Genomic DNA, 15,993 nt, shown 5'->3' with positions numbered 1-15,993 from the left:
GTCTGTTTCTGTTTTGTAAATAAGTTCCTTTTATCATTTTGGGGGGGGGGTTCTGCATATAAGTGATATCGTATGATATTTGTCTTTCTCTGTCTGACTTACTTCACTTAGTATGATAATCTCCAGGTTCATCCATGTTGCTGCAAATGGCATTATTTCATTCTTTGCAATGGCTGAGTAATATTTCATTGTATTATTTCATAGTAATATTTCATTTCATTGTACCACATCTTCTTTATCCATTCCTCTGTCGATGGACATTTAGGTTGCTTCCACATCCTGACTATTGTAAATAGTTCTGCAATGAATGGTGTGCATGTATCTTTTAAATTATGGTTTTCTCCGGATATATGCCCAGGAGTGAGATTGCTGGATCATATGGTAGCTCTATTTTTAGTTTTTTAAGGAACCTCCATACTGTTCTCCATAGTGGTTGTAGCAATTTACGTTCCCACTAACAGTGTAGGAGGGTTCCCTTTTCTCCACACACTCTCCAGCATTATTGTTTGTAGATTTTTTAATGATGGCCATTCTGACCAGTGTGAGGTGATACCTCACTGTAGTTTTGATTTACATTTCTCTAATAATTAGTGATGTTGAGCATCTTTTCATGTGCCTCTTGGCCATCTGTATGTCTTCTTTGGGAAATGTCTATTTAGGTCTTCCGTCCATTTTTGGATTGGGTTTTTGATTTTTTTTTTGATATTGAGCCACATGAGCTGTTGTTTGTAAATTTTGGAGACTAATAACTTGTCAGTCACATTGTTTGCAAATACTTTCTCCCATTCTGTGGGTTTTTTTCGTTTTGTCTATGGTTTCCTTTGTTGTGCAAAAACTTTTGAGTTTCATTAGGTCCCATTTGTTTATTTTTGGTTTTTTTCCCATTATTCCAGGAGACGGCTCAAAAAAGATATTGCTGCAATTTATGTCAAACAGTGTTCTGCCTATGTTTTCTGAGTTATTTTTGTGTATGGTGTTAAATAATGTTCTAATTTCACATGTAGCTGACCAGTTTTCCCAGCACCATTTACTGAAGAGACTCTCTTCTCTGCATTGTAGAGTCTTGCTTCCTTTGTCATAGATTAATTGACCATAGGTGTGTGGGTTTAGTTCTGGGTTTTCTATCCTGTTCACACATCGGTCTATATTTCTCTTTTTGTGCCAGTACCATACTGTTTTGATGACTGTAGCTTTGTAGTATAGTCTGAAGTCAGGGAGCCTGATTCCTCCAGCTCCATTTTTCTTTCTCAGGATTGCTTTTGCTATTTGGGGTCTTTTGTGTTTCCATACAAATTGTAAAATATTTTGTTCTAGTTCTGTGAAAAATGCCGTTGGTAATTTGATAGGGATTGCATTGAATCTGCTGGTTGCCTAGGGTAGTATAGTCATTTTGACAATATTGATTCTTCCAATCCAAGAACATGGTATATCTTTCTGTTTGTATCATCTTTGATTTCTTTCATCAGTGTCGTATAGTTTTCAGAGTACGGGTCTTTTGTCTCCTTAGGTAGATTTATTCCTAGGTATTTTATTCTTTTTGATGTGATGATAAATGGGATTGTTTCCTTAATTTCTCTTTCTGATCTTTCGTTGTTAGTGTATAGGAATGCGAGAGATTTTCGTGTATTTTGTAACCTGAAACTTTACCAAATTCATTGATGAGCACTAGTAATTTTCTGGTAGCTGTTTAGGATTTGTTATGTATAGTATTATCTCATCTGCAAACAGTGACAGTTTTACTTATTCTTTTCTAATTTGGATTCCTTCTGTTTCTTTTTTTTTTTTCTTTGCGGTATGCAGGCCTCTCACTGATGTGACCTCTCCTGTTGCAGAGCACAGGCTCCAGACACGCAGGCCCAGCGGCCATGGCTCATGGGCCCAGCCGCTCCGCGGCATGCGGGATCCTCCCGGACTGGGGCATGAACCCACATCCCCTGCATTGGCAGGCGGACTCTCAACCACTGCGCCACCAGGGAAGCCCGATTCCTTCTATTTCTTTTTCTTCTTTGATTGCTGTGGCTAGGACTTCCAAAACTATGTTCAGTAAGAGTGGCGAGAGTGGACATCTTTGTCTTTTTCCTGATCTTAGAGAAAATGCTTTCAGCTTTTCACTGTTGTGTATGATGTTAGCTGTAGGTTTGTCATATATAGCCTCTATTATGTTGAGGTTTATTCCCTCTATGCCCACTTCCTGGAGAGTTTTATCATGAATGCGTGTTGAATTTTGTCAAAAACTTTTTCTGCATCTATTGAGATGATCATATGGTTTTTATTCTTCAATTTGTTGATATGGTGTATCACGCTGATTGATTTGAGGCAGTGAAAAATCCTTGCATCCCTGGGATAAATTCCACTTGATCATGGTGCATGATCCTTTTAATGTATTGTTGGATTCAGTTTGCTAGTATTTTGTTGAGGATTTTTGTGTCTATGTTCATCAGCGATATTGGTCTGTAATTTTCTTTTGTGGTATCTTTGTCTGGTTTTGGTATCAGGGTGATGGTGGCCTCATAGAATTAGTTTGGGGATATTCCTTCCTCTGCAGTTTTTTGGAATAGTTTCAGAAGGATAGGTTAGGTGCCTTTTATCATGTTGAAGAAGTTCTCTTCTAGTCCCAGTTTTCTGAATTTTTATCGTGAAAGGGTGTTGGGTTTGTCGTTGCCATTTCTCCATCAATTGAGTTGATTGTGTTTTTTTCCTCTCTGTTCTAATAATGTGGTATATTGCATTAATTGATTTTCTAAGGGTGAACCACCCTTGTATTCTGAGATAAATCCTACTTGGATTCAGTTTGCTAGTATTTTAGTATGTTGTGGTTTTGTTTTCATTTGTCTCAAAGAATTTACTAATTTCCCTCTTTGACCCACTGGTTGTTTAAGTGTGTTGTTTGATTTCTACATACTTGTGACTTTTTTAGTTGTTCAGATTTCCAGTTTCATTTCACTGTGAAGGTACTTTCTATTACTTCAATCTTAAGTTTGAGGTTTATTTTGAGGAATACCATGTGGTCTGTCCTGGAGGATGTTCTTTGTGCACTTGAGAAGAATGTGGGTTCTGCTGATTCGGATGGAGTATTTCGTGTATGTCTGTTGGGTCCAGATGGTCTATAGTGTTGTTCAAGTCTTCTGTTTCCTTATTGATCTTCTATCTGGGTGCCTTATCCATTACCAACATCTTTTTATTAACTTTTAAAAATAGTTAACAAGTATTAGACGGTTTTTGGGTTCAGGCTGGGAAGTTGGTTTTGTGCAGTTTTTAAATGTGAAATTGGACTGTATGCATGAACACAGTGTTGAGTAGGCTGTGTGGCCTTGGGCAGCATGTGTCTGTCCATCCCATCTGTGGCATAGGGCTGGGGACTGATTGTTGGAAACATGGTTTCTCGTAGCCAATAAGTACCTTTGCCATGTTAGCCATGTGGCCTTCAGCAGGCTTCACATTTCCCTGAAAAAGTACTATTATCACTTTTTACACAACAGGGTCCTGCCTTAAGGCTTGCATGGGTTTGAAGTGAGGATGAGGCCTGTACTATATGGAGCAGAATTCTAGCACATATTGAGATATAAATAAATGTATCAGTGGGACCCCAACTGTCTTTGACCTAGTCAACTCTGAAGAGCCCCAAACTTAATGCATTTTCTGTCTGTTTCATATTCTGAGAATGTCCCTGCTGAGGCATTTACTTCCGCATGTAAGATGAACCTTCAGTTTATTGAGCATTTCACTTGGTAGGGATTCCATTGCTCTCTTAAAAACGTGGTTCTCATCATGGGAAGCTCTGATAGCAGCTTGGCTCTCAAGACCCCTCTCTAGTCCTGGGAGGTGCTTTCCCTGCCCAGACCTTGAGTTACAGGGGCCATCTTTGCTGTGGGCCATTGGGGCCATTTGTAACTGGAGGCCAGTCAGCAGACTTCAAGTGAGGGCTAATAGATCCCTGAAGACTCAGCTCTGAGTCTTGCTATACAGACACAGCCATGGTGCCTAAGGCAGGTTTGTGCTCATCCACCCTCTGCCCTGAGAGGGGGTCGTGAGGAAGGGAGCATCGTGGTGGGGGAACTCCTTAAAAGAGAACCCTGTGCTGCCCCTGTTCACCCACAGAGCATCCTCAGGTCCTCAAGGAATGCAGCGCAGAGGACAGGGTGGGATGCAGGGGGTGGTCTGTGAGTGCTGAATGTGACAGGTTGCAGCTTAGGATATTCTTTACAGCCTCCAGAGCTTTGGCTGAGAGGGAGCCAATTTTTCCCTCTTTACCTTCTTTACAGCATGTTCTACCCCAACTGGTAGAATTGCAGACAACTTGATTTATCCCAGCTCTATTCTTAAATGGTTGCTAGTTTCTCACTGCAAGAAAATTCAGTTTTTCAGTGGGTCAGTTTAATAACAAGATCAAGGCAAACAGTCTAGCCAATACTAACTCACTTTAGGTGCTTAATATTAATATACTAATACTCTAAATCCTGGAGTTCTGTCATGAGGTAGAGCAAAACATTTTTTTCAGACTATAAGTTGAGGCAACAACTAGCATATTGTAGACATTTTAGAAATATTAAGGCCCGTACTTGTATGTACCATGTCCTTACACAGTGAAAGCACAAGCTTGGTTGTTTCAGGACCCCCTTGGGGGCACAGCTTACAGCAGAGCTTGGGGCCTCTGATTCCCAGACTTGCACACCTTGATAGCTGGCATGAGGCATACAGTTAAATACATCTGTTTTGATAAGTGAACCTCCTCTACTGGATGAGCTATTTTTCCATAATTTATTTTCTGTTTTTATAAACAAAATGGAAATGGTTGGAAGGCTAAAATGTCTCCATATCAGCTCTTATATCAACCCAGACGGTGTCTGTGCCACCTTTCTGAGGTCTGTGGTATTGCAGAGATGGAGGTCACTGTAGCATGTGACCAAAGCAGAAGGTCTTCCTCTTCCAGAGAGGACAATAACTTCTTCTCTGCCCTGGGGACCACGTGGTGCCTCCCACTTCCTGCCTGAGTCATCTCGGCTATCCCCCTTGCCGGTTACTGACGCTGTGAGTGAGCCCAGCATCCTGCCTGTGGGGAACCAAGCCTCCTGCTCTGGCTTTGTTGAGCGCCTGTGACCCCTGAGCTGAAGAGCACTGAGTGTTTCTGTGGGTTTTATTTCCAAGATACTGCTCCCAGAGGTATTGGCATGTATGTTTCTATGTCTTAACTTGTGGTTATGTGCATTATATATTTCTTTGGAGTTAGTTTCTCCTACAACTCAATGTACTGTTAATCAGGTAATTTCTGTGTAGGTACAAATGTGGCTGGAAAGATGGCTGGCTGCTGGGTTTATTTATTAGTGGAGCAGAAACTTGGGGAAAAGTCCATTTTGACCCTGGTCTTTGACTCAGAGCCCAGTGAAGTCTCATCTGAGAGGCCAGTTGATATTCCAGAGGCTGGCAACATCATACATTGATGACTAGACAGCTTGTCATCCTGGGCCACAGAAGTAACAACTGTTTTTAAGGTTTGGCCAGACTTCATATTCTCCATTCTTTCCATCCCATGTTATATGGAATGCACACGATGCCATTTAATTACTTCAGTCCCTTTCTTAAAGGAAAAAGACACTGGACCAATATTCCAGTGGTACTAGTAGTTTGAAAGTTTACTCAGTAATTTTCTTTGCAGACTTAGTAGCTGTAAAGATCTCGTTTATATTTTTGTGGTGTTAATTAATTTCAAGTGCAGTTTTGGCAGACCAACCAAGGGTCTCAACAGGCTGCATAGAATGGGTGCTATTTTTAAGGCCATCATCTCAGTGAAGCTTTTTCCAAATGAAATTCAACAGGAACCAGCCTTTATTTGGACTGTACACTCAGTAAAATGCTCAACTTTTGTAGGCATGTCAGCAGTTCTTACAAAATAAGTTGTATGTGCCTTTTATTACTGTGCTTATTAAGTGTAGACTCAGGAATGTTGGTGTTCTTGCTTTTGCCACTGTTTCATTTTGGAAAGAGGCAGTTGATTCATTCTCTAGAGAAAGATGGCCATGGAAACGTAGGACACATAAGGTCAGTCACACAAAGTGGCCCTTGGTGGAAGTGCTATCATGTGGTGATGTGGTCCTGTGCTACCTGGCACAGTAGCCACTGGCTACTGAGCACTTAAAAAGCAGTTGGTCTGTGACTTCCCTGGTAGCACAGTAGTTAAGAATCTGCCTGCTAATGCAGGGGACACAGGTTCGAGCCCTGGTCCGGGAGGATCCCACATGCTGCAGAGCAACTAAGCCCGTGCACCACAACTACTGAGCCTGTACTCTAGAGCCCGTGAGCCACAACTGCTGAGCCTGCCTGCCACAACTACTGAAGCCCGCGCACCTAGAACCTGTGCTCTGCAACGAGAGAAGCGACCGCAGTGAGAAGCCCGCACACCACAATGAAGAGTAGTCCCCGCTTGCCACAACTAGAGAAAGCCTGTGTGCAGCAATGAAGACCCAACACAGCCAAAAATAAATAAATAAAAAAAATAAATTTCTTAAAAAAAAGCAGTTGGTCCAAGTTCATACTAGCTTGCTAGGACTTCATATAAAAAAAGAATATAAAATATCTCATTAATAATTGTTTCTATTGACTTCATGTTGAAATGCTAATGTTTTGGGTTGATGGGTTTAAATAAAATATATTATTAAAATTAATTATACTATTTACTTTTTATTAGAAAATTTGAAATTACAGGTATGGCTCTCCCCTAACTGGACATCTTGCCACAGTTGCTCAGGGCTCTAAGAGCTGGCACAGGTTCTGGGGTGTGTGAATGGACTGCCTATTCCTGGTGGGAGCCCTTCTGCCATTTTTTAAGGGTCTTAGGCAATTTCTTTCAGTGTCTCAGTGATGTGACCTCTGAGTCATGGCCATGACATCTATTGTCCACGCAACGGTCATGTCAGGGCTGTTCTGGGAGCTGGACCCCAAGAGCTTGAGCAAGTCACCCACCCTTCTCAACCTCAGCTGTGAAACAGAGTTAGATCGAGGATCAACAGGGAATAGTTAGGGCACATTGCAGGGGTCTCATAACTCCTATCCTTATTTAGGATAACTGGAGGATGAGGAAACAGAAAACAAAACCATGTATATATATATATATATATACTTTAATCCCCAGTTTTTCTTTTCTCTGAAAGTGTACGGATGTTGGGATGAGAAAGCAAGATGAAATGGCCACACAATATTATCAGCAGTGCTTATCTGATAGGCAGTAATTTGCATTTGAATTTTGGAGGAATTTTATTTTCTCCTCTAAGTTCTGTTTCCTGGTTTTCTATGTGCACTGTAATTATCGGAACAGAACAGGACAGTTGACTATCTGTGTGCACTAAAGGGAATACATGGCTGCCTTGCTGAAAGCCCATCTCCTGCCATCAGTGCACGTGCAAACACTGATTGTTTACAGTTCAGAATCTGGTGGTCCTGAAAGACAGTTCAATTGAAAATAAACTTGACCACATTTTGATATGATTGACAAGGATGTAGAGGTAGCAAAGAGAGCCGCAAGGTCTGTGCGGGCTGATCACTCAACATAGGAGAGAGATTTGACACCCTCCTCGAGGGTGTCAAATCGGATGCAGGTGTGTGACAAAGGGGACATTTTATGCAAGTTCCTGGTAGAACGGCCTTATTATCACACTAAAATGGAGGTAATGAGGAAGGAATAGTTGACCAGAGAGAACAGCATGGAAGGACCTGCCTAACATAGTGATGAGTGGTGACTTTTTTATTATGCTCTCTGGGCCTCAGCCATATGAGATCATAGAAATGAGAGATGGAAAAGACCTCCTGTATTAGGTCATCCAGCCCATCCCCTCCAGAGCTGACTGACCCCACAGTGTACTTTCCAGAGCTCCGTCCAGTTTTTCAAGTGACTCAACTGATGGAGTTTCCACCAGCTCCCAGAAGGTGCAGAAAGGTGGTGTCTGAGACAGCTAACTTGGATCTGGATTTATTCTTTCTCATGATGAAGATCCCAGCGATGATGCTTTGTTCAAAGAGAGATGTGGGGGTGAATCCCACCTCTGTCGCTAACTTGCGGATGACTGCGGATGACCCCAGCTCACCTCATCTCCACATCCCCCTCCAAAAGTGGGGGTGCTTTGCTGGGCTCCTTCAGTCTGAGTGTTCTAAGACTTGGCGGCGGCACCTTACATAGCACTTTATGGTTTTCACAGCTTGTTCACATTTGTGATCTCATTTGAGCCTCACCATTCTTAGGGCAGGAGTTGATCTTATTATCCTCCTGGCCGTCTCCCTGCCTTTATTGTTTCTTGTTAATCAGATGAAGCAGTTCTCCCAGGCAGTGGGTGCTGGGCCAGGTGGTCAGGCATTCCTTTTGATTCTAAGCACAGAGCTGCTTCCTTTTGACCTCACGGGTACTATTATACCTTCTGAGACACCACACGGGTACAGTTTACTCTCCTTGAGGTGTGGCCTCCTTTCCCGGCACTAGCACTGCTCAGGATTGTCCCAGGCCTCCTGTGCAACCTAGAGCTTTCTTGCCTGTGTCACCTGGTGGGACCTCTGGGAGCAGGGGGCAGGATTTCAGTGTGGAGTATGATATATTATCAATAGATTGCACTTGGGGTCCTCTGAGGTGGTCACCCAGGCTGTTCACTAGTAACATCCATCCCTGTGTGATAAAGGACTTTGAATGGATCTGTAGGCAGGTTCATCCACTGGGAGTTAGTAAGCAGGGCACCAAGGGCTCATCTTAATAATTCAGATTCTGCAGTTCCTTTTTCTTGACCTAACCAATGATCTGAAACTTTCCCTAAAAGAAAAGAGGTATTAACATTTATTGCAAGTAGTTTGGTCATTAAGATTTCTCTTAAAATCATTACTTTTTGTTTCGGCTTGGGGATATTAAATTTTTAAACCAAGGTTCAGTAAGTATGTAATTAAAGTACATTTCACAATGCAACTAGTCCCAATAGAATTGTAATACAGTGCTGCTCTTAACTAGTTTATGAAACTGTATGAAGTATGACATGAGTCACAGAAATGGGGACGAGGAGCTGCCATCCAGCCTGGTCGGCTCCCTTGGTCTAGCCATGCTGGAGCAGCCCTGCACGCTGTGGGCGCCATCCTCCCCTGTGGCATCACTGTGTGTTTATGGCATTTCTGAGTGTCCTCCACGTGTCTGCGCCCACAGATATCCTTTTTGCCTCTCCACAGAACCCTGCCGTCTCCCAGTTTTTCTCAGTAGGCCCACGGGGTTATGTTGTGTAACTGCTTCATCACCTTGGGTTATTTGTGCTGTGTTTTGTTCTGCCTTTTGTATTTGTATGTGAAATATTTCAAACATACAGACAAAAAAGTGTTTTGCCTTTCTTCTTAAATTTTGTTTTTCCAGCTTCAGTCTGCAGTTAGGCACTTGGATACAGAAAGGTAATGAAAACAATGATTGGGTGAGAGCTGGAACTCAGATCTGAGTTGTAGGATCCAGATCCCTGGTTCTGCCCTGTGCTGCTACTGTTTGCAGGAATTCCACGTGGATGTGGTAACATTCCCAGCAGGGCTGTCAGGGTTGGTGAAACAGCAAACCGTGGGTTGGAAACAGCAGTGCCGCAGGGGTGCATCTCCTGGGGCTGTGTGGTCAGTCTCCTTGCTTATGGCTTGGAGCAGGGCCAGAGAGCAAATACATCATCTTCCAACAGCTCTACCTCGCTGAAGGTCAGTGCCAGAAAGTGGCAGAGCTGAGACCCAAACCCAGAGTCAGAGCTGCAAGCTCTGGCTCTGCTCAGTGTGTTCATCATTCCCATTGACTTACAAATTTTCTTAAGTACTGTAAAAATAACGGAAAGAAATATTGTCTGTTTTTGAGAGTATAAGAAAAGGCACCCCTCCTATCATTTGTGCTTCCCTTGCAGATCCTGAGGAAACTAAAAGATCTCGCGTTGGATGCCGAATCAGAGCTGGAGAGACAGGATGAGGCCTTGGATGGCATCACTGCAGCTGTGGACCGGACAACCTTAACCATTGACAAGCATAATCGACGAGTGAAAAAACTGACCTAGAAGGACAAGAAAGCATAGAGGTGACTGCTTTTGTTGAGAATCACTTCTCTGAGTACGTTGTTCTCAACTCCTGCATGCTTCCTTTGAGATGAAGACCCCAGGAAGTCATTCCAAGCGCCCTGCCCCAGGAGGTGCACAGCTGCCTCAGGGTGAAGGGCTGCTGTTGACAGCTGTGAGCAGCTTAGCTTGGGGTGATTGTGGCTTCCACCAAGGGATTCCCTTGCAGGGAGCTGAAAGTGCAGCTGAAGGAGAGGAGTTCTGCCTGCAAATACAGCGAGCCGCTTCCTCCCAAGGCCCTCTCGGGCTGCTTGTGGAGTCAGGAGCACACACACATTCAAACATGGGCTGAGCCCTATTGAGGTGGCCATGACAGCAAGGCGGCTCTTCATTCTGAGGGTGGGCTGCACCCAGCACTCAGGGACCACTTTGCTTGGCCACAATCCCAGGTCTCCAGTGGCACAACTAGCTGCATTTTCATCCTTTTTCCATTCTTGATAAGCATAAAAAGGTTGGTTTAAGTCTCTGTGAAAGAAATCTACTTATTTCTAACCCTCTGCCTATCTGAACACTCTAGGCATATCCTATGTCAGCAAAATCTCTTCTCCAGGATCACATTCAGGTCTGAGCCTGCCTCTCCTACATGGGCTGCTCAGCACAGACCCCACTGCCTTCACTTTGTTCCATTTTTCTTTGGTGAACAGGTCAGTTTCTTTTTGGTTGTATTATAATTTCAAACCATAGCTGAGTCTAGTATACCTCAAGGTCATCCTATAAGCACCTGAAATATTTTCACTGCTCAGTTTTTAGTCAAACGTGAAAATAGTACATACTGCACCTATTTTAAAAAGTGTTAATTTTTGCTTTTTTGCCCCATTTCTACCCGGAAACAAAAGAGAAATGCTAGCTTTAGAATATTTTTTGAAGCTATGCATTGATGCTGCTTTTTGCTTGGTTTTGGGTATCTTAGTGTGTCCCTGGGAGAGCCCCTCATGGGGAGACAAGAGGAAAGTAGAGAAGTGGGTGACCTCCCCTGATTCTCACAACAAGCCACCTCCAGACTGCTTTGAAATAGCATCCCAAAGAACCTTGCACAGAGAGGCTCATTTAGACCTGTAGAGATGTTACTTTGAAGCGCCTTTCCTACAGCCCTCCTGGGATGGCGCTCGCAAGCCCTATGCTGCCTTGCTGCACCACTCCACTTGCATACTAAGTCCTGGATCGTTTTAAGAATTAATTCACAGATGCAGTGTAAGTTTTCTGGGGCTGCCCCAACAAAGTACCACGAACAAGAGGCTTACAACAATAGGAATGCACTTCCGGAGGCCAGAAGTCCAGGATCGAGGTGTAGGCAGGCTGTGCTCCTTCTGGAGACTCTAGGAGAGGATCATTCCTGCCACTTCTAGTTACTGGTACCTCCATGTATCCCTGAGCTTATGGCCACATCACCCCAATCTCTGCCTCCATCGTCATGTGGCCATCTTCCTGTGTTTCTGTGTCTCAAATCTCCCTCTCCTCTCTCTTATAAGGATCCATCCTAATCCAAGGTCATCTTATATTGAGATCCTTACCTTGATGACATCTACAGAGACCCCATTTCCAGATAAGGTCACATTCAGAGGTTCCCAGTGAGTATGAATTTTGGGTTACCTAGGGATGCCCAGCCTTGTCATAGCTGACCCATTCCAAAAAGACATGGAAAGTAGCACTTTTAGAAAGTAATGTTCATAGGGGTCTTTCAGTTCTTTCCTGTTTTGCAATTTGGTATATTATATTCCTAGTCTCTGTTTGTCTTACTTGGTTCGTGCTTACTAACCTCCAAAATGACAGGTGGTTTCTGTCAAGGTTTCTCACGCTAATGCAGCATGTGAGCAGTTTGCTCTTGACCTTTCCTGGCACATCAAGTGGTGGAGCTCTTGGAGCTCATGGTCATTCCAGGGGGTCTGAGCCCCGTGCAGCCCCTTCTAGTGCTTGATGACAGGGAGGTCGGGGAGGACACGGCAGGTGTGAAGATGTATCAACAAGGACATTTATTGAGAGCTCATGCCTAGAGGCAGCGGCAGCTGGATCACGTCCCTAGGGAACTTGGAGGAATGCTGGAGGAAAGGCAGCTCGTGCCCTGGGCACAGGGCAAGTGCAGGTGTGCAGGCTGCGCCCAAATACTGTAGCTTCTCACAGCAGCCCATGAAGAGTGAGTTCCCCTGAGGTAGAGTATGTGGTTCTCACCGTGGCCACACACTGGGTTCATGCCAGGAACTCAGAAGATACAAACACACACGCACACACGCGTGCACTGACCCCACACCCCTCAGTCAGAATCTCTGAGGGTATATACATTACCCAGATGTTTCTAATGAGCAGAAGGGGAAGATCCACAGGCCAGGTGACTTACTGCCACTAGACCTGCTCTCTCTCTACATCTAGCTCTAGAGAGCCCTGAACAGCTGAAATGAAAACGAATCTGTCCCACTCATGATGCTCTTCTGAATCCAGGTGGGCACTGCTCAAGAGTTCCCAGTGCAGCCTCCAGCGGCCAGCCAGCCTCTGCTTGTCCTGAAAACAGATACCACCCAGCACTCATGTGGCATCAGGGCTGCACACACCTCGGCTGCTAACAGGCCTCTGGAAAGCAGGGGGCCAGGACTCTTGGTGATCCCTCGCCAGGAGCAAGCCCTGAGCTCTCTGGGCCTCACGCTCTCCTAATCCGTCACCTGGGGATGCATAAAGCCCAGACACTCTGGGCATGAAGGTGTGTGGTACAGAAGACATTGTACTGTTAGAGGATTATTCTCCAGGCCTTTTCTCTCCCATGAATAGTTAAATTGATAGAGACTATGGTCTGTTTATGTGGAGACTTACAGTGTAAAAAAAAAGGCCATCAAGGGCCATTTTATGCTATTTTTTTAACCTTGGCCCTAGAGTTAACTTTTTTAACCTTAACCCCTTCCAGTAGCAGAAAATCCATGTGCCAAACTGTTAGTCACCAAGGCTGAAACAAAATTGCCAGGAACCGTATAACACCAAGCATTGATTCCCACAGCACACTGATTCCCCACCCCAGGTGCACTAATTCCACCTCCCATTGCTCCCTCAACTTATGGTGCACTGACTCTGCCTCCACACTTCAGACATGGGAAGGACACGAGGGGGAACAGATATTATGATGCTCCTAGAAGCAGTACCAGGGGAAGGAGATGAGCAGGTAGGCTGGTGATCTCTCCTGCCATCCTCAGGCAGCCCAGGTGGTAAGTGCCATGATGGTTAGAACCAAGTGGATCCCATCAGGTGAGTAGACCCTCTGGAGAGTGGCAGGAAGGGCACACTGAGCCTGTTGGCATCATCATCGCTGGTGTTTGGATCAGGACCTATTGTGTCTCCTGTTTTGTTTTTTACTTTCCTGATGTGGAGTATATCCTCTAACATTGACATTGGGTTTATGTGTGGGGTCAGGCTCACCCACATGAGTACCAAACTCTATTTGCCGCTGTTTAGCCTGTGACTGAGGGAATTATGAGGGGATTATGTTAGTTTGTTGTCACCCCGTAAGGTGTTTGTACTTCCTAAAACATGTAACACTTTGAGCTCAGTTTTACACTCTGTAGAGGTGGGCAGAATACAAGACCCACGTCTGATGCAGCTGTGAGACCAATATTGAGCTGAAATGAAACTGCTTTGACATTTCATCAAAAATGGCTGATCCTTTTGTTTGTTTTGTTTCTATATAAGGGTCAGGTAGAAAATACTTCATCTTTCAAGCCATATGGTGTCTGTTGTGAACAAATGGCCATGCTATGTTCCAGTAAAACTACCTGTGAGATTAGAATTTCATACATGTCATGTGTCCTGAAATGTTATTCTTGTTTTGATTTTCTTCGTTCAACCATTTGAAAATTCAGACATGTCCTTAGCTTGCAGACCATAGGAGAACAGACTGCAGGGCTTTGTAGTCACCTGCCCAGGTGGGTGTGTTCCCTTTGAGGTTTCACATAAAGTTGTCCAGCATTGTCTGTGCTGGAGGGCAACTTACTTCCCTCCTCAGCCCCAAACTCAAGCATGGCCTGAGCTCTTCACATGCCACTGCCGCTGGTGGCCAAAGCTGAGCCTAGGGTTGTGGCTGGGAGGGTTCTGGGTATTTTTGCCATAAAAAATAAAAAGGGCATAATGAAAAAGACAAAAATGGCATAATGAAACATGAAAAATTAATGACAAAATCTTTAAAAGATTTTATTGTGGAAAAATGAAAATACTAAAAATATTTTAATACAATTAAAATGTGTGTAGATTCATGGTTATAGTTGTATTTGGGTATAACTTAGAGGAAGTGATGATACTTCCTTTCTCAAAGTCAGTCATTAGGGATTCAGGATCTAATGTCAATTGTAAGTTCTTTACGATATAAAAAAATCTGTTGTCTCTTCAGGTTTTTCTGGAAGTAAAATAACAGATGAAGGATGCTATTTCTTATCAATATATTTCTTGTGTATAACTGGTAGTACATATCTGGACTACATTTAAATGTTCCATCACATGTCCAGTTCTTATATTTAACCAAATCATCTAAGCAAGATCTGTGCCAAATGCCAAAATTCTGGTTACATCATGTACTCCGCTATCAAATAGCAAAAACGTTTCACCATTTTCAAGAAACTTATGCTCATCAGGAATCATGTAACCATTTATTTTTGTGAGGGATAGGAGGTCCTAGATTCTTCTTTTCCCTCCGACTTCTAATATTGCATAAGTTTGGTAAAGAAAGCATTAGAGAACAAGCTGCCATATCTAAATTAGCTAAAGAATCGATAATGCTCTCAAAGACTGTTGTGAATTAGTTACTTTATCTTTTATGGCACAGTTGCCATACAGCCAATTAGTTGTGTGACCGAAATGCTTGCAGCAAAGATGCTTACAGCAAACATACCGGTCATAGGCTGGGAGACCCCTACCACCTTGTTTCTTGACTGTGCTCAGCTGTTCAGAGCCTCAAAGCCTGCACTGATGGCACAAAGTCAGTCCTGTTCCTTTTAAAGGCAGAAACAGGAAACTGTAGAGAGAGGGGAGTGAGATGGGAAATGGCAGGTACTGGTTTCCACAAGTGATCTTCTCTGGAGGCCCCAAATCAGCACACACACAAATTTTAGGAGAGAGGAAAAAACAAAAGTCAATCCTTGAGGGCTTCCCTGGTGGCGCAGTGGTTGAGAGTCCGCCTGCCGATGCAGGGGACACGGGTTCGTGCCCCAGTCTGGGAAGATCCCACATGCCGCGGAGCGGCTGGGCCTGTGAGCCATGGCTGCTGAGCCTGCGCGTCCGGAGCCTGTGGTCTGCAACGGGAGAGGCCACAACAGTGAGAGGCCCGCGTACCTCAAAAAAAAAAAAAAATCCTTGAGACATTTTCAAATAACACAGGAAACTCAACTATATGCAGTCAGTTGGGGTGGGGGCTTTGGTTTTGGGTTTGATGAAATGGCCTCTTGGAGACACTTGTATTGATTGGGGCCTCAACCCTGGCATGAGACCACACGACAAGCAGGTGCCTCCAAGGCTCCACTGGCCTCACCTGTGAGGAGCCCTCTCCCCTTTCACTGCTCCCAGTTTAATTATTAGCTATGGGTTTGAATAAAACTTGAAACACTTGCAAATTGTAATCAGTTTTCACGTTTGCAACTGATTTCCACAGCCACATAATATCTCAAGCTTTTGGCACCCATCTGGAAACTAAGAACAGCAGTGGGTTTGCTCAGGAGGTAATTTTCCCTGACTCATTTTGAAAGTGAAAAGTCACAGGGTTGGTCCTTCAGCTAGGGTGGTCCTGCTTCCCAAAAGGACTGCTCAGTCTCATCCCTCAGCTTCCTCCGTGAGAAGTAGACTGGCATGGGCAGAGTGGGGAAGGCATAGATTCAGAGACAGCAGGAGCTGCTCGCCAGCCCAGGAGAGCCATTCAGGGGCCACATGCAGTGTCCAGGTGAGG

General features: G+C 44.1%; 1 protein-coding gene across 4 annotated transcripts in view; it reads left to right on the top strand.

The window, feature by feature from the left end:
* The window catches only part of SNAP47 (synaptosome associated protein 47), a 64,865-nt gene extending 51,009 nt beyond the window's left edge, over positions 1-13,856 (top strand). For 3 of the 4 annotated variants that reach the window (XM_033413526.2, XM_004284037.4, XM_049708449.1), the window contains one exon: positions 9,885-13,856. In XM_033413526.2, the coding sequence (XP_033269417.1) occupies positions 9,885-10,031 (147 nt within the window). In that variant the 3' untranslated portion in view covers positions 10,032-13,856. Of the gene's footprint in view, positions 1-1,800; positions 5,161-9,884 lie in introns of all 4 variants that reach the window. The other variant, XR_007476732.1, reaches the window with a different exon arrangement.
* The last annotated feature ends 2,137 nt before the right edge of the window (positions 13,857-15,993 follow it).

Source organism: Orcinus orca, chromosome 3 (genome assembly GCF_937001465.1).
Source record: "Orcinus orca chromosome 3, mOrcOrc1.1, whole genome shotgun sequence".
NCBI classification, from domain to species: domain Eukaryota; kingdom Metazoa; phylum Chordata; class Mammalia; order Artiodactyla; family Delphinidae; genus Orcinus; species Orcinus orca.
The sequence above is the reverse complement of the archived record's forward strand: the minus strand, read 5'-3'. Positions and strand labels throughout refer to the sequence as shown.